The sequence below is a fragment of the Zosterops lateralis genome, assembly GCF_965231275.1.
Source record: "Zosterops lateralis genome assembly, chromosome: 5".
Classification (NCBI taxonomy): domain Eukaryota; kingdom Metazoa; phylum Chordata; class Aves; order Passeriformes; family Zosteropidae; genus Zosterops; species Zosterops lateralis.
In genome coordinates this window covers 24,048,547-24,075,458 of record NC_139766.1, presented here as the reverse complement: position 1 = coordinate 24,075,458, position 26,912 = coordinate 24,048,547, and the positions used below count along the sequence as shown (strand labels likewise).

The 26,912-nt window shown below is 39.5% G+C and overlaps 1 protein-coding gene across 3 annotated transcripts in view; it reads right to left on the bottom strand.

Annotated features, from left to right (window-relative positions):
- LIMCH1 (LIM and calponin homology domains 1) overlaps positions 1 to 26,912 on the bottom strand; it is a 172,910-nt gene that overhangs the window by 59,062 nt on the left and 86,936 nt on the right. For 2 of the 3 annotated variants that reach the window (XM_083860854.1, XM_083860855.1), the window contains exons 4-7: positions 13,589 to 13,695; positions 10,640 to 10,670; positions 7,515 to 7,625; positions 2,867 to 3,062 (exon numbers count right to left, since the gene is read on the bottom strand). In XM_083860854.1, coding sequence (XP_083716980.1) covers positions 2,867 to 3,062; positions 7,515 to 7,625; positions 10,640 to 10,670; positions 13,589 to 13,695 — 445 coding nt within the window. Of the gene's footprint in view, positions 1 to 2,866; positions 3,063 to 3,349; positions 3,474 to 7,514; positions 7,626 to 10,639; positions 10,671 to 13,588; positions 13,696 to 26,912 lie in introns of those variants that run through there. The other variant, XM_083860856.1, reaches the window with a different exon arrangement.

Genomic DNA, 26,912 nt, shown 5'->3' with positions numbered 1-26,912 from the left:
TGAAAAGGAACAGTAGGCAAAGACATGACACAATGGAAATAAATGTTAGAACAAAATCACAATGAACTTTTTTGTTAGTAATCTTTTGCTTGAACATTTTTTGTTAAGAACTTATGACAACTATCACCACAATTCGTACCCTGAATCTATGTCTAAACAAAAAGTGGAGATGCCATCACAGAATCATGGGTGTCTAAGGATAGCTGAGGCTTGAAGGGCTCATAAGACAGAGTAGGGCACAGAGAGCATAAAAGATAAGAAAAAGGTCGCTCACTGTTATTTGCTATTCTGATTGCTTTTGACTCTGCTCTGGTGTCTATTTTTGTAACACAGGAAAACCAGTCTCGAACTGGCAGACAGAAATGCTGAAATAGATAACCACAGTAGCAGGGGAATTAGAACACATTCCCCTCACTACTGATGTGCCAACAGCATCCCCAAGCTGAGTACTTCAAAGAAAAACAGCTTCTTTAATTATTCATGTTACTCATGAAATTATTTTCAGCTCAAATTTGCAAAATAAGTACTTGAAGCCAAAGTACCGAATGGAAGATGCAGCTATGGTCTAAATTTATAACCTTAAGTTTTTTGTTCTCATTTCCAAGTAGAAGCAGCAGCAGTTTCCAGAACTAGTAACAAGCAATTATACACTATAGACATACCAAGATTCTTCCTAAAAGGATCCATGCACAGCTGCTAGCCAAGCAGAGGATTTTATTCATTGGCAACTCTAAAGGCAGTTAAGAATGCAATTCTACTGTGTTTTAAGTAAGTGTTCTACTCTACCACTGGTTTTGTTTGTATTTTGCTAAGGGACAGGCTCAACAGTGAGACTAATCACAGAGAGCATTTGTGAAGGTAGTATTACTTACTGCTTCCACCTAAACTAATCATCTTAGAATCAATTAAATAATGTCCATTCGGGCTTTTTTTTCTTCTAGGAGTGGAAGAAATCATAGTTTTAGTTCACAATATTATTTGGTTTACAAAGCTCCTATTTGAATGGAGAAAGAAGCAATGAAATCAAAATGTTTTCCTCCATCCAACTTTGCATATAGAATCATAGAATTGTTTAGGTTGGAAAAGACCTCTAAAGATCATCGAGTCCAATATACTGTTTCTATCAAAAACTACTCACAGCTGAGTAAAACACAGGCCTGCTGGGACCACAGGAAGAGGTTCAACATAAAAGAGGTCAGCCAAGTTACACCTCACCTGCAACTGTTGGAGGAGACAGCTGTGAAGTTACGGCAGTAGTGAGCAGGGAAATAGGACACATTAGAAAGTGTTGGCTGGACAAGTCGTACATGTGCACACAGTATCTGCACGCACCCTGGTTAAAGACTAATTTTTCAGAACAAGCTTTGTGTGCTTTCATCTTATTTGGTTTTTGTTGCAGACTCAGGAATGTGACAAGATAATACGTCAATCAATCTGTGGCAGACAATGACAAAACCTTTCTAACATCTGGTAATACAGCAGAAGTTGACAGGAAGCATCTACATGATATATGTAACTGGCTGCCTACCAGCTCCAAGTAAGCAGAGACACTGGACATCCCCTGAGCACCCAGGATAGCGCAACACTTTTCAATTAGGACATGTGAGGTGTTCCTATTTGCCAACACCATGCTTGTCTCATTTGAGAAGACAGAAGAACATTTTAAAACGTAAAGTCAGCGTCTGAGGGGTAATGAGGCTGCTTCAGAGAATCAGCCCCAGTAGCTGGTTCTGGATGGTCAACCTGTAACAACCCAAATACCACAGGCCACTCAGAGCAACAGAGTAGATCTTAGCTCTGATTTTCCCAGAGCTCCTTCATAATTCTACTGGGATACCAGCTCTCCCTGCCAGCTTTCCAGTTCTAAGGAGTTCCCCATCACCTCAGGAAATCTCTCATGTGTCCGGTTATGATTAGCACCAGCCTCTTTCACACTGCCAAAAGCAGTATGAACATCTGGTTCCTACCAAAAAGTCTTCCTGCCTTTCCTTTTTAAATTAAATAAACAATATTACTAAGGAGATGTGATTCATGTGTGCAACATAATTTCATCTGATGATAAAGTTAGACTTATTCATCTGTTTATCAGGAATGTTAGTGCAAAGAAAGAGCCTCTACCATGCATCCTTTTGTCCTAAACCAGAATTCTGCTCATGCCTGGTAACCTAACTGCATGCTCCCCATCTATTCCTAGCAAATCCTTCTTCATCCAGCGCGCTGTGTTTACAAGCCTCTGAAAACCTCTTCAATCAGAAAAGAAAGGTAGAGAAGCAGCAGCTCCTCTGTATGCCTAGAGCTGCCTGTCCTCTCACAAATGTTTACAAAGCTCTGATGCTGGGAGGTATTAATTTACCCATTTTTCTAAATGCCATAAAAACATAAATGACATTTGATAAAGTGCTGTACATCAGACTTCAAAACCCTGTCAAGTATCAGACATTCTCAAGATATTTCTATGTCATTTATCTGCCCTGCATTTACTTAAGCAAACATTTTATTCACTACAATTCACTACACCCTGTTCCTGTAATTTTATTTCTTGCTTCACCCTAGTTTGTAAGTTAAAATGAGTCTGCATAACATCCTCTTACACCAAAACCCAGAAAAGCACCCTTCCCATCATAAAATTACACTGCAATGATGTAACTCATTTCCCAATGCTACACTATCTTGAGACAAACTTCAGGTAAGCTGTTGGCAAAGTCATCTAGACCTCAGGGAGCACAGATCAGCATTTGCAGAAAAGTTCTCCCACCGGGTCTGCCTGACTCAGAGGCTGTGAGCAGCTTCTAAATGGCACATTTATTCCAGAAACGTTACCTCTGTCACAATGTTATGCATGTGCCGCCCTGTGACTGGTACTTACCATCACTACTCCCTCTGAGCACTACATCTGGAGACGGTGTCTGCTGCGAGCGGGAGCCAAAGGAGTCCAGGCTGTCAAAGGAATCATCTCTGCCGTGGCGAGGCGGGGAGAGGGAGTCACTGCGTTCAGAGTCCCAGCAGTCTATATAGCCACTGTCACGAATGCTGCGCTTGGGGCTCTCAATATCCTCTGTTTCCTACGTGGAAATACAGCAGGAACCTCTTCATAAAGAAGGCACTGACATACTCATGAGATGCATTACACATCAGAAAACAAAGCATCTTCCCAAATACTAAAAATCTCCTCCCCCAAAAAGGGTTTCCTTGGTTTTTGCGCCCCTTCTTCCCTTCAAAACAAAGTGCAAGCTTGCAATAACCCAGCTTTATGCTGTTTAAGAAGAAGCTACTCTCATTAGATTAGTACAATGAACTGAGAAAAAGTTCCAGTAGACCAGTTAATAAACTGATCAAAAGTGAAAGTAACCTGAAACTTGACTTGTCGTCCACAGTCCATAGCACAGCCAAAGGCACTACAATTTTAACATCGTGCCTGCATCAGGTTTAAGTTTGCTGCTTTCCAAAATATCTCCCCCCTCTCCTTGCCCATCTATTGTATCTGGCCAGGACCCCAGCAGACAGCATTTGTTGTTGCTGCTTCAGCTCGGCAAAATAATAAAGCAGTGTGCTTCAGCCTCTGTCTACCTTGAAGAGAAATTCCTGTTATGAAAGAGGGATGTCTTTCTCAAGCAATCAGCAATGAAAAATATGCAAAATGCTTTTCCCGATGCCTCAGAAGAATTCAGTTGTGCTCTTTACTCTTTGCCAGCTCCTGGCTCTGGGGGATATGAAAGCACTTGTAGCTGACCCACATGTTCAGAGCAGGGAGAACAATGGTTGTCTTTGACAGCCCTGTGATTATAAATTCTTTCCAGTGCAAGCAGCACATACTAAAACACTGAAACTCCAGCAGAGGGAAAGGTCAATAGAAGCCATCCTCACCCTTGCATTATAATAAATCCCTTGTTTTAGAGTGTCTGAACATTAATTACAATAGCACAGACTTAGAAAAAACAAAAATCACTAAGTTTGTTCAGAGATAAATCTGGTTTTTTCTCCCCCGACAGTAAGTAAAGTCAGAGATGTGGGTGCCATTATCAGACTGACATTTTGTGACCCAAAGAGGCTGGAATGTGATTATTTTTTTTCTCCAGAAGCATTTGAATATTAATTCCTAATTAAGAAGCACCCCCTGCTTACCACTAGCTGAAGCACAATGGCTATATTGAGCAGAGCTGCCACTGTCCCTGACTGTTAAGGTTTTACCCGTCACTAGTATTGCCAATGAGAAGATCAATCAGGAATATCACAGTATGCTACGGCAGGCTGCCTCCACAAAACACCGGGTTGAAACGGGATGGAGGGGAGAGCCCTATGGTAATACACCAACACTCCCCTGCCCAACAAGAGGGAGGCTTGAAGTGGGGCTGAGACATCGGACCAAACACCCTGCAAACTTTTCAGGAAGAAGGCCTAATTAGTGCCACTCACTACTAATCTGCCAAAATGCCACATTAAGGGCCGCGGCAAAGGTCACCTAAGGCCAAGCTAAACTGTGGTAATGCCATTAAGTAACCTCACAGTAAACAGAAGTGAAAATATATTCTAAAAAAAGATAAAATGCATTTTAAAAAGTTGTAAGGAATCCTATGTAATTTCCTTTCCCAATTCTGCTTAGTGAACTAAAATACTAAAAGAAACAATAGACAATAAAAATCTGTCTCCCTGAAATCTGCATGATTTACACACAGCCAAGAACAAATCTACAAATCCTATGAAAATCCCATTTGTGACACGATCCAAAAACCTTTTAAAAATCCAAATTCCTTAAATCCATTCATCCCTTCATACCAATCAGCTATTCTCAATCTTTAGGCACACTTCCATTTTCCTAAATTACTGTATTTGAATGACACAGAATTGCTCAGCAGCTACAGGGACTTCAACTGGGCAAAAAGCCCCATCCCACATTCAATATCTCCCAGAGTTTGAAAACAGTCCAATTGTGAACTAATGAGTTCTGCAGAACCTACTTTCAATGGCCTGTTTATGTTAATTTTGCATGCTGCTCACTAGGAATTAGGAGGCAGCCACCAGGACAGGATCCTAGACTTCTGTAAACATGTTCTTTACAGCTTTCCCCTTGGCAAAGACACTTTCACAACACAATGCCGTCACACAGACGGGTACTTGTCCTGCCCTGAACAAACACGTCATCTCCCAAATGCCATCAGTGGGAATGTGATTATCTGTGGGACTGATAACACCACGACATGACACACAACAGCACATCAGTCTTTCATATTATCTAATTAAAAACACAGTATGTCACTGAGCGGCAGTTAAAGTGTGATTGCCAAATACAAGATGCATATGTCCAGGAAGTTCCACCCAATGAATATAATCAAAAAGCAATGGATATTTTGTCGTTGGGAATTTCTAGTTTAAAAGTAAAGAAGAATGAATACTCAAAGAGTTAATGAAATTGAAAACAGTGTAGCATGAGTAAAATTAGAAATTAATATCCCCTTCAGCATGAGAAGTAGAAAAAGATGAGTCTGAGACAACTTACATCAGAGCTGTCTTTTGATTTGCTTATTAAGAAAGGAGGGTAGAGAGGATTTACAACAGAAAAACTAAACCGCACTGAATTTATGGTCAATTTAGTTATTAAATTCTGTGGAAAAAATGCCAGTAGAGAATGTGATAAAGTGTCTTTTCATCACTCTAGCTCAGCTATAAAGAACATCAGAGTGTTGCACAGCATGATTAACATGTTGTATTTTACAACCAAATCCTCTTCAAATGCAGTAACATAAAATCCCACAATTTTCAATGGGAAATACTGCAGGGGTACCAGAGTAGGGACATGATAAAAGAAGTCACCAGCAGCCTGCACAGCAGCATCACCCTAAATAAGACTTTTCAGGACTGCAAAATGCTCTGTTTATGCATTAAAGGCATATATAGCTTTCAGCTTTTATGAGACTACTCTTCTCCCAACTCCAACATTTGCAACAAATCAAATACCAGCCTCTTGCTTTTGTCCTTAATTTGCAGCACTCCGCAATGCCCAGCCATGCCCTTCACGACCACTAGCTCCCTGGAGAACGCTTCCTTTTGCCCCTAGCCTATTTCATCCTATGAAAGGGTTCAAGATAGGACCTCCAAAATGCTCTGATGATTAGTTTCATGGGTAAATATCACCTGGAAAAAGAGGAGCTTCATGGTGTGAGATTAAATATTAAAAAATAAACCACGATATTATGCAGCACTAGCATAGTTTCAAACTGCACTTTGGCAATTTTTCTGTGTTAGCTCCCTTGTTTGGGTATGTTTCGCCTTTCAGACTCTTTGGAGTGCATACTGCTCCTTCCCCATTTCTTCTGTTTGTAAACAACTCAAGTACTAACTTCATCTTTTTATTACTTAGGCTCAGTCATATCACTCGTAAGTGTCAAAGTCCCAAGTGATAAGCACAGGTCATAAAATGAAGACTAAAATAAACTTCTCCAGAGAAGCAAGATGTTCTCTTTCCCTCTCCATTTTCATCTGCTTGTTCAGAGGAACTGGGGTCACAAACAGGAATTTTACCCATCTAGTTAAGGTTCTTGGGTCACACCAGGGTGTAGGAACTGCTGTCAGTCAGACAAGCATTTCTTCCTTTCCAGTGGTCCTGGCCGTGTGAGATCCCCAAATTAAGAGCTGCAGCTGGCACAGTTGCAGCAGCACAGAGCTCAAGGAGAATTTAAGTCCAGAGAGTCTCCCATGGCCCCCAAACCCTACTGCCTGTCATGACATGGCCACTACATGGGAGGTGGGGAGGGAGTAGCAGGCACGAGGCTCTGTGGACTGCAGAACAAATCTGCACAGCCTTGCTTGAGTAGTATGTCCAACACATGCAGTCCCAGCACATGGTGCTGCCAATCCTCTTCCACATCTGCTCCTTGCCCCTTCAATCCCAAGGAAAAATAGGTTTGGTTATCAATGCTAACCATCAGCATGAACCATGAGGTGAAGTGTCTGATGTCAAGTTCCAGGGCATGCTAGGATGCTCAACCAAAAATCCCCTAACCACCCTACAGCAAACACAACTTTTCCCTTCCAGCTGAGATCAGCTCATCATAAACCACCAACTATGATTTCAGCCAGAATTTAGAGCTTGGCAAAAATAAATTTATCCTAACTATGCCCTTGGTGAAATATAATCTCCTTCTCCTCCACTTCAGCTTTATTTAGATCCTTTGGTTTGATGCTTTATGTTGCAACACAAAACCAAAAAAGCTGCCCATGAGACTGAATGTTTAAAAGAATTCAAACCAAAACACATGGAAATTAAGATGAAGAAGGCACATGACAATTCTAAAGCCCTATTTGACATCACTTGCTGCATCAGTGATACCACCACAAAGCTGGCTGCTAAAGTGCTTTTCAGAGTTTGATAGAATCAGAAACATTTTTGATGCAGGTAGAGGTTTACTAAGGAATTTGCACTCCAGCCCCACTTCTCTCATATTTAGCAAGAAACAGTTTATTTATTGGAGTAATAATTTGAAGCAAATTTTCATTCCCAAAACATAACAAAAATATACCTTTCTCATTTGTGCCAGGAAGCCTTCAAACTCCTTCAGGTTCAGGGTTGATCCACTATATGACGTGCAGCTGTTTGCTGCTTTCCCTAGCCAATAAATGGTGACTAATACCTGCAGAAGTTAATAATAGTTAATTTAAGCCATCTACACAGTCCTTTAGCTAAATTTACTTCCCTGCAACATCCCTCATTTATTCTAAACTGCACAGCGGCACAAAATTTTGTTGTAAATCAAAACTGAAAGGGAAGTGACTTTCAAAGGTTAAACATAAATACATCAGACAACTATGAAAATTAAAACAGTTCTACAAATTAGGTAACTTAACATATTATCTTCCTGGTTTTTTAAATAAAAATAGTAAAACGATTCTGTCTGCCTGGAAAAATAAATAGAAAATACTGATATGAGTAGAAAAACTAGATGAATAGATCTGAAAGTCCTAGAAGACACACATAAATATATTTGTTTGTAAATTCAATGCAAAAAAAATCCCTAAAGAGTGCTAATATTGGTAGTCATTAATGAAAACCATTAAGACCAAGGTAATAAACAATATACCTAGAGTGTCTGCCTGCCTAAAAGCATGCCAAATATGTGTCTATTCCAAGGACAGAAAAGGGAGTCAGATTTTTAATCACCTTAATGTAAGTAACCAGATGACACAGGAACATTTATTTCCAGGCTCCTGCTAGTTCAAGAATTGCTTAGCCCAAGATTAATCAAAAGTCATGAGCATCTTGTTGTTTCTATCAGACTGCAGTGTAAAAGTTACTAATTTCATTAAAGTTTCTGACTTGATATCTCTCCATAACTCAAAAATCTATTCAAAACTGGTGAGAGAAAAAGACCAGGAATTGCTCTTGCAAGTAGCAAAGATATCTGACCTGACACGGCTGGTGTTGCACTTACTTTAGAAAATGAGAAATTAAGATGCTTAGGATGGTCACATCCAATACATCCAAAAATGCTGACATTTATACCATGCAGGGAAAGGCCTTTTCTGCACCCACATATGTCTCCACTTAGAGCAATGTCTTTAATAATACCTGTGCAGCAGCTATTTGGACTGGAAACTGCTCATCAAAGGCAATTCAATTCAGTGCTGTGTTTTGCACTGGTTAAAAATGAAAAACCATCACCCTAGAACTTAGGTCTTTTTCTCATTTAATGCTCCTTATTTTAGGATATTCCATGACATTGCAAAGTATTTAGCTGCAGAATGAACAGGAAATATTTTTATATGGAAAAGAGATGCAACTAATAATAAATAATAGTTGCAATTAACTGTAGCAAAAAAGATTCATGAACTCAAATATAGTATTTCATGTTTTGATGGGACAGGGCCATATACTTCCTGCTATATAGTGAACTAAATGAAATGAGACTAGCAGAAATCCCAAAGGGGGATTTCACTGCGAACAAACATCTCTCACACTCTTCTTCCCTAAAACATGCATCCACATTCCTCCTCTAGCAACATGCTAGACCTTTCTTATCAACTTGCTGTGACATCCCCATTTTTCATTTAAGTGTAATGTCCAAAATTATGCAGCACTGGCTGAGGCCCTGTCAGAATAGGACAGAGCATCATACAAACTTTCTGTTTAAAAACAACTGGGGTACATAATGTAAAATATGTATTTTATATACAAATATAGTTTATATTTTTCTTATGTTTACAAGTAGTACACATGTTATGAAATAACTGAGTAACATTTTTAATAAAGTTCAAAATTTTTTCCCTTTTTTTAAAAATTATATCCAAATCAATACTACTGTGCTGAATGAAAGGAGGTAGTGTTGCTAGTACTGATTTTTTTTTTGTTATAAAACAACCTTTATCTGAACTGTTTTCCTTCAACCAACACCACTTTACAAATTTAATGCAAAAAAGTCTTACAGTATACATTCTTAAGTTAAATGAAAATATTTGCAAATAACAGTATTTTTAGCAACCAGGAAACTGTCTAATTCATTCTGCCATTCAGTTTGTTGATGAAGGTTATGGGATTTTTAGTTTTTTAGTATTTTATTTATTCTTGCTAGCATTTATTTACATTCTCTCTTCTTCCTTTATTTGAAAAAAAAAAAAAAAAAGGCAGAAAATTTCACATTTGCAAGCAATTCCGGCTGGCTGCCAGCTGAGGCTGCAGGATCATGCACCTGGAAAACATATATTGCCTACAAGAACATTATGGAGGATACTTTTGAAACTTCACCTTTAAAGCAATACATCTGTACAAAGATGTTTAGCCAGTGCCCACAAAAAGTGTAAAAATACCAAAGCTAAATTCCTTCTGTAAAAATCTGTGTACTGGGTGCAGAAGATTCTACTCTACTGATGGTGGAAAAGACAGGATGAAACAATTTGGGGGAGGGAGTGGTTTTGGTGTTGTTTGCGGTTTTTTATCTCCAGTCACAGAAGTTATGATTACTGGCTTTCAAAGTTACTAGAAGAGATCTTGGCATTTCCTATCAGATTATAGGGATGTGAGCCAAACAAAAATTATACCAGTTTACAGCTAACAAAGGACAGACAGCTTGCTAGGCTTTAAACTGAGACCAGCAAAGTTTAGACATCTTCTTTTCTAGTTAACAAGTACAGGATCCAATACCATTGCCCTTAGTTCAAAATTAACAGGAAATTAAAGTTAAATGGAAATAGTTTTTCTGGGGAAACTCTGATTTATTTAGAAGAAAAAGGAGAAAGCTAGCAAACCTGATAGTAAGGCCTTGCATCCCAATTTAATGGTCATTTTGCTTCATTTTAAACACTTTGTGCAACTGTACTCTATGCCTATATATTTGTGAAGGGCTACAAAATGTGGCTTCATGGTGAATCAGACTGTTCCCAGCAAACACCACACTGGACAGCACAGAAATCACTTTTATCACTCATCTAAGAGTATCTAAGAAGAGACAAATATTCTCCATTTTATTTCTATCATAAGGCTGCTTAGCCATAGCAGCTATACCTAAATTTCCAGCAGAACCCAGTTAGGTTTGTACTCAGAAAGACTTTTCAGCAATACTCAGGTGTACTTAGTTTTTACTGACATAACTCTTGATCAGGCCAATAACAGGATTAACCAGACAAAAAGAAAAAATCCAAATAACGTACTTACATTTTTCAGCTTCCTACTATAGTCAGTGTTCCTGGTTGCACATACAAACACATAAAAAGATTAAAAAAAAAAATCAGAAAGTAGACATACTTTCCAAGAGGCTGTATGCAGATCACATTTTCCCTAACAAAAGCCTGCCGAATACTTCTGCTGTCTGGAAGCACATGAAAGCTAAGAAGGTGTAGTTCACACATTCATTTATTCATAACATGGGAGTATTTTGTCACCATTATTTCAATCATTAAATTAGAATTCTGGGAGTACACAAAGAAAATGTGTTTATAATGGTCCCACAGTAAAGTAGGACAATGCCAAAATATTTCCTTTAAACAGAGTTGCTGATTTCTTAAAAAAGGAAGACAGAAGTTTTCATTGCTAAAATACATTCTGCAGTTATCCAACAGTCAGATTCTGCCCTGCAACCCATACAGATTCTGGAAGCAACTGCACAAGCCTAAGAAGCATCACAAAACATTAAGGAAATATTGTGGGTGCTTCTGTGGGAACAAACATTACAAAGAACAAAGTGAATGGATGAAGCAACAAAGACCCTGCCATCTAAAACAGAACATGCCATAGAAAACATTTATCTTTTAACCATATACTTGAGCACTCAGACTGAACATTGGCATCATCCTTCTCAACTTCTTTTTTTCCCTTAAGTTCATGGAAGAGTGGCAGTTTTATGTTAAAAACAAGGTACAAAGTTTCAAAATCCAGCAAAGAAAGCACTAAAAAATGAAGGAAATACATAGGTGCTGAAGACTAAATAAGATTACTTGAGAATTAGTAAAAATTGTTTTCTGATTATTTATAGTGGAATTGTCTTCTACTATAACAGTAAGACCATTCCAGCATTAAAGTTTATCTGACAAAACCAAAAGTAAATGTACTCAAATCTGTTAGAACAACAAAAGCCTAAATATAGGCAATGGTAAACAAAGTATTTTTGATAACATCTTTTTAAGCCAAAATTTTGTCCACCAATACCCACACAATAAGAAAAATAGAACAGTCCTGGTTTTTTTCTTAGTAAAATAACAGTGGAAAAGAGTCGCAAAAAAATTCCGTACAGCATTAGCTCATAACTTTTATAAGCAAAGTGATCCAAACGATCTAATGCATGCCTCAATTAACATCTATATGGAAAAAAAATAGTTAAAATGTCATTATCTTCAGCATATGAAGCAATGTCATACTCATTCTTTACCACAGAACAAATAATATTTTCACCATGTTTAAAAAAATCACCCAAAAGTCTTCAAAGAGGGAAAAAAATCACCTTCATGCTTTGGGAACTAGCTAGCAGAAGACAGCCTTCAACATATTTCTCTAAAACAGTCATGGACTTGGCTTGTACACCTCAACTCAGTTACTCAGCATGAACTTGGACAGTGCTAGGAAAACATTTGGCTCATTTCCACAGCTGCTTTCTCTGAAGCCCTCATATGCAGCAGAGGGCCAGGCCAGCCCTGTGGGGTTTATGATACCAGGTTTAACTTAGTGACATACTGAACAGCTCTGCTTCGAGCTCCACCCCAGCCAAAGCCTCTCAACCTGCCTGCATCAAGGTACTCCATCCATCCTCAACCCCAAAAGATGAAGGTTTTTATCAGAAGAACTCTTCCTCTCTGGTTTCATGTGGAAATTAGGGCTTTATATGAAGATTATGGATAGTTTTTTCAACGCTCTGCAGTCAGTCATTGTAATGATTTTACAGGACATCATAAGGAACCTATTGCATTTAAGTATTAATAGATTTAGAAGAAATACATCACATAGCTGCCACTCACTGCCATGTAGAGAGCAAGAAGAGCCTCATAATAGAGTCAGAATCTTGGGAAGGAGCAAAAAGTGGTATTCCTTAAAACAAGGACACTGGCCAATTCAATTTTCAGAGCCTTTGAATTTTCCCAGACAATGCCTGAACACCATGAACACTTGCCCAGCTTCCATTGCCAGAAAGGAATAAAAAAAATGCTACTGAAATTTAGTAAATTTTTTCCATATACTTTTCTAAAATGGATATGTCTCACCAGGATTTCATTAGTGATCTTTTTGGCCAAATGAAATTAGACCATTCAATCAACTCAGCAGCATTTGCTTGTCTGTAGAACAATAACTTCTGTTATAACTGTAATATTACATGACAGACCCAAAACTTTCAGGAAAACTTCTAAATAACACCAATTATAAATTTTGTTAATTTTATGAAAGTGTGGGGTGCTTTTGCTTTTAAAGGGTATGCAATTGCCTGTGCAATTTGTGTTGTAGTCGATGTGTGGCTTTAGTAAAAAACTATCTAAATTGTAGCATTTCCAGTTCACACAGACTCTCGTTAGCCCAATTACTGTATGTCTCAAGCTATAGCTCTTCCAAGAAAGTGAAGAGACCATGCTTATGCCTGTATCTCATACAATCTGAGAGACCTCTAATGTCCTATATTGCACCATCAGAACAGTTTAATCTGAAACAGCAGAGCTGTGACTTCTTTTCCCCCAGACTACAATATTTTATTAGTTGGACAGAGGAAAAAAGAATGTCATCAATTTAGATTAGGAAAACCCCTAAGTCCCTTGGAATCTCATTGCCTAACTAAGACAGTATTTTCACAAAATCACAGAATAAACTGCGTTGGAAGGGACCCACAAGGATCACCAGTCAACTCCTGGCCCTGCACAGAACACTCCCAGCACTCACACCACATGCCTGAGAGCATGCTCCAGTGTTGTCCTATTTTACAGAGCTGTGGTTGATGTCTCTGGGACGAAACCTGTTAAGCACAACAATCTATTCGTCCCAACACTGCAAGTTTCCCAAACCTTTGCTTCCTATTTGCCTTACACTAATTACAGTTCTATAGCTTTTTGCTCATTCTTAAATATTTACTATTGCATCACACGTGCCTGAAACTTTAACATGCTACTCACAAACTGCTGTTGTACTTACTTGATAGTTACTCTGTTTGATGTGTCCTGCAGATCACCAGGATCAAAAAGCTGAGATTCCTTAAGTCCCAGTTCTTTGCAGCCTCTTAAGAATAATATGATATTATCCTGAAAAGAGACAAAAAGCATAAAACCTCAACACTTTAGGCTCTCCTTAATTGAAAAAAAAAATAAAAATCTTACCAAACCAACTTCTCCCTCATTCAGTAACTGGTCATGAACAGTCATACCATTAGCTACATAAAGAACCAAAGACATTTCCAGTCTCATAATTTAAGAAGTCAGTGCAGGTTTTGTTTGAAAACTAGGTACATATGAAACCTTTTTCTTTTTTTTCCAAGATATATAACTACAACAAGCTTGTTGACTTGCTTCTTTTCAAACATAGATATTGCCAACTTTTTTAACTGAAAAAGGCTCACTAATTTCTTCACCTACTGCTGGAGGCGGCCACACAACCTCAGCATGTTACAAAATAGAAAAGGCAGGGCTTTCGAAGCGAGCAGAAAGAGTAGATATAAAAAAGTCCACAATGGTTCAAGCAAGCAATTTGTTTGAAAAACACTTTGCATATCAGATATGAGCAAGCCAGTTAACACAACTGCTCTCCTGCCTCTGCAAATGTAACCGGTCAGAAGCCACTGAGAAAAGAGATAGGTGCTTTCTCCTGAAATAAAAACCTTGAAGCTACACTTCACATGGCCACTATCTCTAAGAAGAAACAACACCAATTTCATAACACTTCTTATAGAGGATTTACTCCTTTCAAAGTGTAAAAATTAAAAGTCAATAACTAAGAGAGGCTAAGTAAAAACTGATATAAGTCTCTTTCAAACCAAGTCCAAGCAATGACATTTTGGTTTGCACCAAGGAGATTGAATCTGCATGTGTGCATATACAGTTAATTCAGGTTTTATACTTATACATATGCATCTACACCACTCCTCGTCACACAAGCAGTGAATATGCTTTACATCAATAAATCTTCCAGGCCAGTAGAGAATAAGTTTTTAGATATATATGTTTCTAGATCAGCAGCTGCAATGGTAGATGTGTGGACAAGTAAAGACAGGATGTACAGCCTGGTACTCTGAGAACTCCCATCTCCAACGTAAAGCTAAGCTGCCACATGAAGAGTTACAAGAGGAACAGAACCACAGCCTGTGGTGGAGACCTGTTTTCATAAAAAACTGGGAAGCAGAGGAGCCTGTTGGTGTTCAGCTCTTACTCACCCTGCATGACAGAGCAGGATTGGTGAACAGGGCTTTCCCTACATCTGCTCCCAGGCCTTTCCTGGGGCTGGGGGACAGCAGCCCTGCTTGTTCTGCAGGCAGCATGCTAATTGCCACGGCTCTCGGCGTGCCAACACTCGCACACAAAGCTTGCCAGCCACACCACAGAAAACACAGACTTGGAAATTCAGAGGAGTTCAAATCTCCCTTTCTTCTCTGGTTGAAACTTAACAGCTCTGGAGGGGAGCCTGAGGGGGAAGGAACAGCAATTGAGAGAGCAGAGAGCCCATAACCCAGAGAGACAGCATCATTCATGACATGAAAAAAGATGCCTGTAAAATTTTCCATCTGGCTTACTGTTTGCATTATAATTTTTCCAACTGCATCATGAATAACTCTTATGTTTAGTCTTTGGTGGAGGACAGTCCTGGTCACTCTCAAATGGTTGGTGGAGCAATGTGTAAATCTAATAAATCGAATAAAAATGCATAAGCATTCAAAGAAAGTTCCTAACAATATTTCCAAATTTAACAAAAATATACAGGACATAGAGGTCATAGTAACCTAATAGACTTAGAAAACAATCGAAGGAGGAGGAATGCTGAAACTAATTGCACCCATCTTTATGCCAAAAGTTCACATCTGAGTTATGATAAGCAGTAACAAAAATACCAGTTATTTGGCAGCCACGTAGTTTGGAAACTCCGTTCTTCTGCTAATGAACAAATGCCTACTTCTGAAAAAAACAGCATCACCTACTCCTGCTTGGCTACATGCTTTTATTTGGATGGTCATCATATGAATAATGTTTGCCAAAGTCACTAACATTAACTATCACTCAAACAATACCTCAGAAAGCTGGTATCTTGTATGGGCACAAATAACCACACATGCCAACAAGATGCAATCAGTGAGCCCTGAAAGAAGTTTTTGCTTTTGCTAACAATCTCATAATTTTTACTTCCCAATGGTCTCAAAAATGGCACTTTGTTGGAAAGGACTGCAGAAAAATCCAACAAAGAAAATGCTTTCAAGTGATATATTTACTCAAGGACACCTGCCTAGCTGCCTAACCCCAAGCCAAAATTGTATCTCATGCTACTGCAAAACTAAACTTTTCCTGGTTTGCTCTAGTACAGATGAAATTCACATTTGTTAGTTCCATTGAGTCACTGGAGGAAAGCACTCCTAAGCCACTGAAAGGAGAAAGGACTCTTTTAAGTTAAGACCCAACTCCCAGCAAAGCTTTCTCTCAGGATTACTACACCTTGCACTGACCAGGTACTGATTTCTTTAGTTCTCAGAAAATTTTCCTTTTATCTTTCAAGAGGATTTATTGTTCAGTGTCTGTTAGCTGCAACTATGCATTCTTTGTAGTCATCTGAAACCCTATTCTTTGTCATTGCTGAAGAAACTAAAGAAAGCAGAAAAAAACAGGTTTACAAGTAAGAAGATATAAAAACCATCCTTACTTTAAATGCGTGACTGAAAAGACACATTTAATGTGCCTGCCCAGCTCCGTACAACTTGGCAGAGTTAAATAGGTCATACAAATGGGTCACACTGCAGTGGCAAGGATCTCAGGGTGGACAGCTGCTGTGCCTCAGCTAACAGTGATATCTTTTACAGTGGTCTCAGAAGACACACGACCAGAATTTGGTCCTTCTGGCAGCCCCTACGAGGCACTATCACACAATTTCCTCAAAACATTAAATGGAGATGACACTGCTTTTCTCTCAGCCATTACTTTCTGCAGCTGCAGTGCTGGAGTAGACAAGAGTATTGGTCACTTGGTCACCACATCTTTTCCTACAGCCCCACAGGATCTGCAACTGTCTCCTGCTGGCTCCTCTTGGTTTTATCCCACACCAATATACAGTCAAAAATCTTCTTCTGGCTTTTTTCCTTCATACACACAGAGGAAGGACAAGCTGATAGGTTACAACCTAAATTTATTTTGCAAATTTTCTCTACTATTTTAATATATAAAATTTTATGTCATAAATATCTATGTTTATATAGATCTATAAATTATAAATCTGTAATTTATGGATATCACAGATAGCTATACAATTTTATCTGTGCCTAATCAATAAAATGGCAGAAGGTCTAAATAGGCTGCATAGAGAAGAGAAACACTTCAGTGTGGTGACTGACAGGACACAAGCACAGGATACAGTGATAGGTTAAATCCCAACCCTTTTCTGCTTACCTCAGCAGAGTCCTGACAGTTAGTGTTACATCAGCACTACAAGCAATGTCATTTACTCTTAAGTATAGAAAACAAAAACTTATTAACATAAATGTATCACTATACTGGATAGTGAAACAAAAAATTAACCAACACACAAAACTGCAAACTCCCAGGCAAAACCAGGCATGAACCAGTAAGAAGGGTCATGGACAGATAAGACACTGACTCTTTGAGAACTTAGTCAGAAGGATGCATAGGAAGGAAGTGAAAAATGCTCCTGCCCTCACAGCTGCATGTCAACACCATCACCTTTTCATCCTTTCCTGCTGTGTAATCAGACAAACTCACCTCTACAAAATCACTTTGCCAGGACAATTATCTGAAGATAATGCACAGAGAGTAGGTGGTGGAGGGGTTACACCTTCATGAAGGTGGAGGGAGGGAATGAGGGAGGGGGAAAAGATAACACACTGCTCACTGGTAATTTTTTTTTGTTTGGTTTAACCTGTGCGTTATGAATATGAAAAAAAATGTTCACTGTAGAGCATTAAGTAAGTTTTCTCACACACGAGGTGGAGCACAAAATCCTGAGCTCTGTAAAAACCCCCTCAGAAATTGGCAACTGAGGAGGACAGACACCCTGGAAAGCCACCGCAAATTCACACAGTAGCACTGCCAACACACAAGATAGTTCAAGCTAGCGAGAATCAAATATTCACAGCAGGCAAATTCTCTCCATAGGATCTGCTGATCAGATGCAAAGGCAAACAGCTTGAATTTGGCCCTCGTCCATTCCTTTCATCTGCCACAATACATACAAAACAGTCTCACTGTATTCGCACTGCAAATCGGTTCTACAGCTTATCACTGTGGAGCCATCGTTTGTCGGATGCTACTGCATGGCCTGGATGAGATATTCAGATAAACTTGGGGAAAATAAAAGCAAGCCAAGCTGTATTCAGTGCTCTGCTGCATAGAGCACTGAATAAAATGCCAAATACATGCCACTTCTGCAAGCTGGAGATATTATTAGATGCCAGTAGCACTGCTCTGTTTTGCAGGACAGCTGCAGACAAACAGGTGGCCTTTTTCATTTCTGGAATGCTGATATTTTCTCTGCTCCAGAATAAATTAGAAGATCTCTAAAAAAAAAAAAAGTAAGAAAATTTCCAAACTGCTTTTCTGAGCAGTTTCCAACGGACTCTTAAAAGCCTTTTGTCTGGTCCCAACATTTCTTCCTAATTCCCTTATTTTTCCATTTTATGTAAGTAAATATTGGTGATAAATTATCTATATAAAAGCAGTGGCTATTGCCTGATTCACAGGTTCATAGAAATACTAAAATATTCAGTTCAAGTCCACCAGGAAAAAACTTCTCTAAGAAAGGCTGGGAACTTTACATAAGTCTATGTCTATGTCTACATACATACATACATACATGTATATATGTGTTATTATTCCTCCAATAGGGTTTTCTGTGTATGTTTAGCTATATACATATGTTTAACAATATATATGTGTGCTTGTGTGCATGTGTGTGTGTGTTCTACTGTTCATCCAATATGTTTTACTGTATCTATATAATAAAGCTGCATAAAAGATTTTTTCCTGTGGCAAACTCCAAATCAGAAGATTTGGTAGGAAATGGATCATAGTTAGGACACATTCACATAGAAGCCGAGGAAGGTTAATCTCCAGAGGAGTAAGGCTGAGAGCACACCAGAAGTGAAAGCCCCTCCCAGAGCAGCAAGGGGAGGCAGGGCTGCTTACATCCCGAAAGTACTCTGGCACACAATAGCCTCACCCACGAAAATTGAACGCTAGTGGAAAAAAAAAAACAGAAAGTGATGATCCCTGGGAGCAGGGAGGGGAAGCAGGACGTAGCAGCCCGTCAGCTGGACCGATCCTCCCCTCCCCAGGGCTAGGGGAGCCGCAGCCCCCGGCCCCACCCGCGGGAGGAGAGGCAGCGCCGGGCGCGGGGCGTGTGAGCCGCAAGGGCAGAGGCAGGTCCCGAGAGTGAACACCGCCAGGATCACACTGATCAGGAGGAGCAGGGCTCACCGGGCGGGCACAACAACACCCAGCTCCACAAGGCAGAGCCTTCCAGCGCACCCCCGACAAGCTGGTAAAGGCTGCCTTTGCCAAGAAAGTCCAGCGTTTTTCTGCTTCTTTTGGGGCAGTCAAGAAGTAAAAAATGTGTATCCCTTTCAACAGCAGTCATGCTTTCTTGTCATAAAGGCAAAAAACACCTTTAAAATGGTGTGAAGTATGGGCCAGTTGGTACTGAACTTCAGCTGCACAAAACACACCAGAAACCCCAAACATGTCTCTAAGTGACCCTCAGGTAATATCTAAGTCTGGCTGAAGATAAAAATCATAGATGCATAAAGTCATCAAGGTTGGAAGAGACCTTCAAGATCATCCAGTCCAACAATCCACTCAACACTGCCCCTATAACCCCTGAACCACTAAACCACATCACCCAGTGCCAGATCTAAGTGCCTCTTGAACACCTACCTCCTGACTCCACCACATCCATGGGCAACCTATTCCAATGCCTGATCATCCTACAGAGAATTCTTTTTCTAATACCCAATTTGAATCTCCCCTGTCTCACCTTAAAGTAATGTCGTTCAGTCCTCTCACTGTAGGCACAGCAGAAGAGGCCAACCCCCACCTCACTACAACCTCCTTTCATGAACTTGTAGAGAACAATGAGCTCACCCTACTCTTCCTCTTCTCCAGGCTAAACAACCCCAAATCCCTTTGGGTGTCACAGTACCTGACTCCAGAGACAACTTGGCTGGAAGTGCCAAGGTGCTTATATCCTGCTGCTCCTAACCAGGCTCTCACTAGGGCAAAAACCTGCAAGTGCCTAGAGCAAGAAGAGAGTACACAGCTTTGATGCTGCTGTTGGATGTATAAAAAATTTATAATTTTTCAATAATGTGAACGGAAGCTGAGCAAAGGAGAGAACATGAGCAAGAGCAGACTTCAACCCAACAGGCAAAAGCAAGCCACGGGAGGGTGGGAGGGGTGCACACAGCATGAGCACAACAAGGATGATGCTATGACTTCACTACTTAAGTAGGTTCTGATATTACCCCTTGCTACATCAGGTCATTATCCCTGAAGGCACAACTAAAACATTTGAACAAATGGGGGCTCAGTCAACTTCCATGTCTTTGGGGGAGAGAGCAGATGATGATCAGATGATGTGAACTCCCTCAGATTTGCCAAAACCAAGATACACCCTAAGATGGCTTTGTTTACAGCACTGAAAACAGAACATAGGCAGGCAGAGAAAAAAACTGAAAACATTTCCAGGCTATTCACTAGATCTGATGCTGATGAAATGACAGCCAGGTGTCAAACAGATGTTCGATTTCACCAGATCTTGAAGAGGGTGCCTATCTGATGTCATATTCTGTGGTAACAGCCATGCTATGGCCAAGGAAGAGGATAAGATTTCCTTTCCACTCCTTCTCTGCAGCTCACTCTCTCAACTTTTTACTACCAGATGATAGTGCTTGGCTTGTGAGGAAATTGGTCTCAGTTTTATGACTTCTTCTGTTACCTACCTTTCACTTTTTTTTTTTTTTTTTTTTTTTTTTTTTTTTTTTTTTTTTTGTGACGAAATTTCATGAAGAGCAGGGTTAAAAACAAGTTCTCATACAGTGAATTGTATCCAAGCACTCCTAAAAGCCTCTGGGAATTCACCTTGCAAATTGAGAGCGAGATGGATTAAAACACACAACCAGGAAAAACGTAAGGCATGGTTCCTTTTGCTGTGATGGAAAGGACTTATTTATCTCACTCTGCCTTCATGGTGGGGCTATGAAGTGAGTCAATACAAAAGTTATGTCAGAGTGGGTTGGGGAAAGAGCTACAGAAGAGACAAGAATGAAGAAACATCACAACATCATGCTCAGAGGGCAACCTGAGCTCCCATCTGTGGCAGGTACTTCTTATCCATCCTCCTGATAATAGTTGTGCTCTCTGTCTGAAGGAGAGGAAGAAAGGTCCTGAAGACCAATTTGAGCTTTATTTGCACTCACATTATGAGTGCAGGAGTATGACTAACCTAAAAACAGATCTCAAGGCTTTCAACCCTGAAACCACAGCTAGTGCCACAATGGTTCCCTCTGGACATCCTCTGGGGAAACTGGACACTTTCCTTTCTCAGCACATCCCTGCAGCTGTTGTCCCCACAAATGAGCTCTACAGCAAAATTTAAAAATGGGCAAGAAATTCAAAACTAAGAACATGCTGTTTCCTAAGTTTGGTTTATTTGTGTGTTATTGTCCAGACCCAAAGTGCCAAGGCAAGTACAGAGTCTGATTATGGATTTATAAGCACTCAAAAGACAGCCATCCCAAACAAACTGCTTAAAGAAAACAAAAATACATAAACTTTAAATCTAAAGTTTTAAGTCATAAGAACCACTACACCAAATATTGTGAAAACAAAACTTAAGTAAAGGAGACCACCAAAGAAACTAACCTGAGCATTAAATATGAGAGAGTACGGGTGTTTTTTTGCTAGACGTAGTGTTAAAGCTTATCACTCTGCATAAAAAACCCAACAAACAAAAAAACCATAGATAAATGAAGCTGAATTACCTCATGAGCAATATACTCAAAAGGTACAGCCCTAGGGCTGTTCAAAAGAGCATCACAAATAGCTTAATCTCCAACACAAGTAAGTCCTTCATGTGTTTTGTACAGTCATCAATTAAACCACATAGTGCTGAATAAACCTGAGCCCTTACAGACTGCTGCCAGAGCAATCGTGTGTCAAGCCATGGCACAACAGATACTTTTTAAAAACTAATTATATGTTCCTGCCAAGAGGGATACTTTGCTGGTAAAGATGATTACCTATGCAAAGCAAATGTATGTGCTAATAAAACATTGTTCCATGTTTTCCTTAATTATACTAGCAAGTCTACAAAAGATAATACCTTTTTTTTTTTTTTTTTTTCACATAACCTGCCTTCTTTTCTCTGCCTGCAGAGTCCAAGCTTCATGGGATCCCTTTGATCACATTTGATATCCCAGGGTACTGATACCCAACACCTGCTTTCTATATTTTGACTGACTGTAGAGAAAATAACCTTGTTTTCCAGGAAGAGCAGTGTTGACTATTCAAGGGACTCAGCTCCAGGAAACTGTGATATTCAACTTGCAAAAAAACCTTTGGGATGGAGTGGGTCTTGCAGAGAAGAAAATGAGGAAAAAATCTGTGCATCATGAGCCTGTCCACCTGAAAAGGTGTATCTGATTGTATTATTGTCTGACCAGCATCATCTATTACAAACCAGCAGAGGTAACACAAAGCATAATCGGTGCATCTGCGTGCAGCTTCAGAGATTACTATCTGAAAAAATATTCCTCAATCTGTGATCACTACTGACTGCTTTTATTTTTTCTCTGTCATTACATCCAAAGCAGGTGGCAAGGAAAAAAAAAATAAAGGAAACAGATATGAGTAATAGTGAGAAGTATACATAATGCTTTTCTGATACACAAGAACCTGATTAACTAGAAACACGAAACTGTATTGGAGGTATAGCCTCAATTCTTACCTTCCCCATGTAATTTATCAGCTGTCTTCCCAATCAGGTACAGAAGCAGATTTCATCACAATTGTATAACCCCCAAAGGGTTTTAATGAAAATATGTGCATGATGAGCATAATCTGAAGTTTCATGACAGCCAGCTATACTGGACCAGCTGTGCATTTAGAGACAGAGAACAGCTGAAATTTTCTAAGGTTTATTTCTAGGGTCTGAAACTGTAAAGGTACAAAAGAAATCAGTACCTGAAATTAAAATCAATATGACATCAAACCTCTAAAACTGAATGTATGACCACCACCTGGCTTCATAATACTCTTTCTAATTGCAGTAACTACCCACTTCTAACATGACTTCACTTTCTTGACCCTTTTCTTTTACATGGTATGTTCCCTTCTGCTTACTGTATTAAGTAAAGCTATCTTCCATTTAAAGCCAGAGAATTGTAACACTTGTCAGCTGGACTTCTCTCAGTAGACAACAATCCACCTCAGGATCAGGACACTTAGCATCCTGAGCTGTTGGAGGGCCTCTTCATCCCTCTGTCCAAGTACAACTGCTGTAGGTGGGCCTCAAAAGATGCAAGAAAGCTGCCTGTGGGGGCCGGGGGCCTGGCAGTAGCTGTTAAAATCAGACCAAATCTCTATTCCCCAAGGTAAACAGCAAAATAGTGAAACCGCCAAGGAGGACTCATTCCTGTTCAGTTCATGACCTCTGCAAAAACCCAACAAATTCCACTTCTCCTTTCAAACTAAACATCTACTCTTTATTGCCAAGGAATATGTTTTAATAATCTGTGGTGTTCAAGGTTTGATAAACATCAGAAATCTTTTTGCTGCTGTTACATGATACCTGACACACATTTTCCCTCCACTCACAGCTTTGCATTTTCATGCCAACATTACATAAAACACACTGGACTTCTTAAATGTTCAGGTTGGGGTCTCCTTAAAACACTTCAAAAAGAAGCTGTTCAAGTCCAAAAACCACAGTTCTTTTTTTTTTTTTTTTTTTTTTAATTGGCTATTTCTACTGAATGAAGTTCCAGCACATTCCCCATGAAAAACCTACCTTGTTGTTTTTACTTCCACTGAAAAAATAAATAGAAAACTTTCATATTTAGGTGTCTAAAATTACTTTGGTGAGGAAAAGGAAGGGGAAGAAAATGAATAATTTTCAATTTTCTGCAAGTGAATTTTACAGACAATCAAAATATCTCTGCAAAAATACGCTCAGTAAGTCAGTGCCCATTCGTGACTTTGACCATGCATATGCAGTATAATAGCTTGAATTATTGAATACTCCAATACTATATCCATGTGTCTGTTGTTTCTTTCCCAGCTATGAAAACATACATTTGGTGTCTAAATGGCATGGCCATAATTATCAGTGATCTTAAATAACTCCAGCTTTGGTGGGACTTTTTATGGTAAATATTCATGGCAAGATGAGCTACCCAATAGTCTGGCAGTGATTTTTTTTTTTTCAATTTCTTTTTAGCCATCAGTAAGCCAACTCTAGATTCAAGAAATAGCATGACTATCCCTGAAGCTATTGTAGCTGCAAACCTAGATTGACTACACTGAATAGCCTACTTAAATTGCTTCTGTTCACTAAGTCTATAGTGGTCATGCAAGCATGCCTTTGAAGAGCCATTTGGAAATCAGGATTCATGGATTACATCTGGATGTCAGTGTAATTGCAGTTGTGAAGACTAAGCTTTTAGGATGAATAAAATGTAGTACAATAATATAATGTATTTAAGAAGCAGAATTTCCTCAAATTAATGTAATAGAATCAATGTTTAAAGAAAGTGAGAAAAAAGGGAAGACTTCTTTAATATGGTGCATTCCTATTGCAAAGCATTTTCCCAGCTTTTTCACAATGTCTTTGTTTTGGTTCCTCTGGACAGCAGAACAGAGGACGGGAAAGGATGTGTCCTCTTACAGGACTGATAATCCTGTTGCTCAGTTTTCTTCAACACATTAAAGGTCTACTACTGCAACACCCTCTCTCTCCTCAGAATACACAAAGCAACAAGGGTAGGAAGATGTGTTCATCACATGGATCACACTAGGTCTTTAGAAACATCTAAGCAGTGAAGATGGTAGAAATAGCTTGTCTTGTTTGTTGGTGAAGGGAACAGAAAAGGAAAACAAATCACCTATTACTGATAATTTATTCTTAAAACCTAAATACCATATTCTCTGTTCTTGCCAGACCTGAGATAAACTTTTGTTTGTTTGAAGAAAAGAGCCAATCATGCTTATAATTCAGCTTACCTGGGTATAACCAGTGGCTCCTGCTCAGAAGTCACAAATAAGGCCAGCAGAGATGTTTACGTACCATCAAATAACAAGCTTCCAACTCCTCATCTGCTATTTCTAAAAACTGCTTCAATTTAAAGCCACATAAAAAATGTAAAAAAACTTAGCTGATGAGACTATATAAAGGAAAATAGTAAATTTAACGTAAATATTATTTTTTTTTCCTTTCCTCAACAAAGGGCCAGGACTCAGAGTTGATCAGAGAGAGATATATGTAGACAGTAGAACCAGTAGAGAGAGTCTAGCAAGATTATTAGGCCAGGCATCAAAGACTATGAAAGCAGCTCCAGCACCAATAAGAAGCTGCCAGCAAATTAGCTGATTTAAAGCACTGCAGAGTCCCAGTCCTCATCCAGCTCACGTCTCCAAACCATTCCCATAGGTGCAGATTTCTGGAGAATGCAAATGTTACACATGGCTACCCCAAATCAGCTCAAGGCCAGCAGGATTTTATTGGCTTTGGCAAGCACTTCTACACTGCCCTTCCTGGCAACTGAGGAATGCATTCATCAGACACAGGACTGCCTTGCTTGAATGCACTGACCCAGCTGATGCTCAGCACTGTGCTGAAGCCAATGAACTCTTAAATCTGGAGACCCTACTAGAAGCTACCTGGCGTTTACAAGGTCAACAGATGTAGCCCTATCCAAATACAAGGGCTACAGAGCTATGCAACCACCTCAGGTGATGCAGGAACACTGCCCAAACCGCAGCACAGGAGCCCACCCACCCAGGAGGCACCAGAGTCTGGTCACACATGTTTTGCTTACTCTTTGTGTATGTGCCAGCCAGCCCAGAGCTGCACAGGGGCTTCAGCATGCCTGTGACTGCAGAGACTGTGGAGAGCCAGCTAGCACCTGAGCAGTACCCACTTTCTGGGGCTTTTTGGCTACCTGGAAATCCCTAAATGTGCTGTGCTGCACTGCTAAGGCCATTTGGACCATTTGCCCTCAAATGGGAAAGGCACTGGCTGCTCTCCTGCAAGAGCTGATGTGGCTGTCCTGAGCAAGGGTGAGCTGCCAAACCCAAGTAGACTGTTCGGTGAGTTGCCCACAGCCACACCACAGAGGTTATCCAAGGTTCTGCATTCTCTGGCATGTCCTAAACTCCACCTTCCACTATCCTGATAGAGTAATTGACTGTTTTTCCTTTATTTACTTCCCATCCTCAGTCTGGCATTTTTATTTCTCCAACTTGCAAAGTTATAAAAGACAAGAATATTTCTATGCTGCTTTTAAAATAGAGTAAGTTATACTGGAAGCTGTGATGGAGAACACTGACCACAATCTTTGAAGTTCTTGGAATGTAATTTACTCACATAATAGTTTGTATTAAGGTTTAAGTGCTGGATTTCTAGTATTGCTCATCAAATTTCAGCCAAAGGAAAAAGAATAAGCAAAGTGAACTACTTTTGGGAAGATAAACTATCTGCAAGAATTTTTTATGCAGGTGTGAGAACACCAAGAACTCTCAGTTCTTCAAAAAATGTGTTAAAGTCTGAAATTCAAGGAGTTTCAGTTCTCTAGGATCATAATTTAGAAAGTAAATTTTAATCAGGATTGGGTGGCTCAAGAGATTGGGTAATAGTATTTAAAAAAGCAAGGGATTAATCTCTGATCAACCAGAGGGTAAAGACTAAAGAGCATTTAAGGTCTCAAACACCCCTGGGAACTAGCCAACTTAGTCTAATACTGTGGGTGCTGACTCTAGGCAGATTTTGGATTTTCTCACACAGAGTCTTCATGCTTATGAGTAGCCTCCTCTAAATTTCATTATAACTATTCCATCATCCTCCCCAAAATTCTGCATTAGTTATGCCTTTGAAATGTCAATAGCAGATAGATACTGAGTTTGCTGATAACACTGTACTAACAAACACCTTGTTCCTCTCTGTCCCTTTTTACTGCATCTATGTGTTTTTTCTGAATTACAGACTCCTGAAGGCATTGACTCGAAGTGCCATATGGTATAACAGGGAAGAGGAGATTCATATC